At 43.1% G+C, this 1765-nt stretch overlaps 1 protein-coding gene across 1 annotated transcript; it reads left to right on the top strand.

The window, feature by feature from the left end:
• The first annotated feature begins 314 nt into the window (after nt 1-314).
• Nucleotides 315-1480, top strand: LOC120195555. Its single transcript, XM_039197548.1, has 2 exons — nt 315-646; nt 1113-1480. Exons 1-2 carry the CDS (start codon nt 621-623, stop codon nt 1399-1401), a joined length of 315 nt encoding a protein of 104 aa, XP_039053479.1. The 5' UTR covers nt 315-620; the 3' UTR covers nt 1402-1480.
• Nucleotides 1481-1765: the final 285 nt, after the last annotated feature.

The following is a 1765-nucleotide window of genomic DNA, read 5'->3' as shown; positions in this document are numbered from 1 at the left end:
CCAAATGCAGAAAACAGATGAACATGCGCAACTAATCAATCCAAGGTAGAAATTATAAGATAAACAAAGTTCCAGGCTAAATGTCTAAAACCACATAAACTAAAGAAATTAACACCTGGGTTTATAATGCAATGCAATGCGCGTAAAACATGGAACCAAAATTAAAACCAAGAAAATCTCCATTTGCGGACTAAGGTGAATTAAAACGAAAAAACGAAGGACTTACACAGCAGATAAACCACGTCCCAATACGTTGTCGTTTTGGCCTTGTTATAAGCGTAATATCTAGGGCAAAAAATAAACCCAAACCTCATTTGCTTTCCTCCTTAATTTCCCCACTCAGCCGCAGTCTCTCTTCCCATCCAACCCTCATCTCTCGGCCGCTCACTACAAAGCACAAAAGAACCAACGCCGGCCACCGTGGCCTCCGCCCACCCAGGGTTCCGCTGAGGAACCAAACTAAATGTAAGATCTATCCCACAAATCAAACCCCAACCTAAGGAACCCTCACCACTGTGTGTCGGTGTTGTACTCACGCTGGCCACCACCAGAGGTGACCGGTTGTCTCACAACCACCAAGACCGAACCTAGCTCCCATTCTCTCGTCTAAAAGGACTCCGATGAGGGTACACACTTCGGCAGAGAGGTAAACCGCTCTCTCTTTCTCTTTGTTCTCCCTTTTGATTATTTGATTTTATTGATGACGATTGATTTTTTGGATTGTTGAGAGATTAGTGTTTGGATTTATGATTGCAAGAGAAAATAAAAAAAACATTCTTTTTCATTCTAATGGCGAAAACGGGGGAAGACCGAAACCCCTTTTACATATTTTTTTCTTTTTCAAATCAAAGGAGCCCCAAGAATCCCCCTTGTTACAATTATTTCCCCTTCCCCGTTGTTGATGAAAAATCCTCCCCTGTTGTTTGATGGATTTTTCTCTTTGCCCCCTCCTCCTGTTTCTGTGGTTGCCCTCTCTTTTAATGGTTACCCTCTCTTTTAATGGTTGCTCTCCTGTTGCAAAACCGAGAGTCCCTTCATCCAAGATAATGGCCTCCTTATTTATTCTTTTTTGTTTTTTTTTCGATTTCCATTGATTCTTTTGATGGTGCCAGGGCGTGGAAGACGTGCTGGCCGGTTGGTGTTGTCGGGCGTGATGCTTGGGTGGTCGACAGGCATGGGAAACAGCTTGCTGTTGGGTATTGTTTACAACCTCGAGGACTTCACGTGGGGTGCTCGGGCGTGCTGGCCGACAGGTATGGGCTTCCATGGGAACCGAGTATGTGGGAGGCAGCAGTGGGGAGACGAGCCTTCACGTGGGTAGCACTCGGTTGTGGTGCTGACTTGAACCGGGTCACACATGGGCCTTGTAACCGGGTTTCAGCTGGATTGGGTTGTAATTAATTTGGGTTTGGTTTGTGTAAGATGTAAAGAGTGTATGATGTAAAGGGACCCTAGACACTTAATTTTGGATTCTAGATTATATTTAGGCTTCGATATATATCTGGAATTCCAAAATGAAACAATATGGTTACAATTATAGTTGCACATTTGTCGGATTTCAATCCGATCCGGATCGGTTTTTATCCGATCCGGTTTTTTCCCATAGAAAAAAACCGGTTTATAAAATAACCGGTTCGGTTTCTAACCGGTTTGGAGGGTCGAATATCCTAACCAGTGTAACCGGTTTCGGTTTTAAAAAAATCGGTTTTTTTAAAAAAACGGTTATAAAAAAATCGATTTTAATATTCCAGATTGCTCATAGGGA

The sequence above is a fragment of the Hibiscus syriacus genome, unplaced genomic scaffold (assembly GCF_006381635.1).
Source record: "Hibiscus syriacus cultivar Baekdansim isolate YM2019G1 unplaced genomic scaffold, ASM638163v2 tig00117016_pilon, whole genome shotgun sequence".
Taxonomy (NCBI): domain Eukaryota; kingdom Viridiplantae; phylum Streptophyta; class Magnoliopsida; order Malvales; family Malvaceae; genus Hibiscus; species Hibiscus syriacus.
Note: the sequence above shows the minus strand (reverse complement) of the source record. Positions and strands in the feature narration are given on the sequence as shown.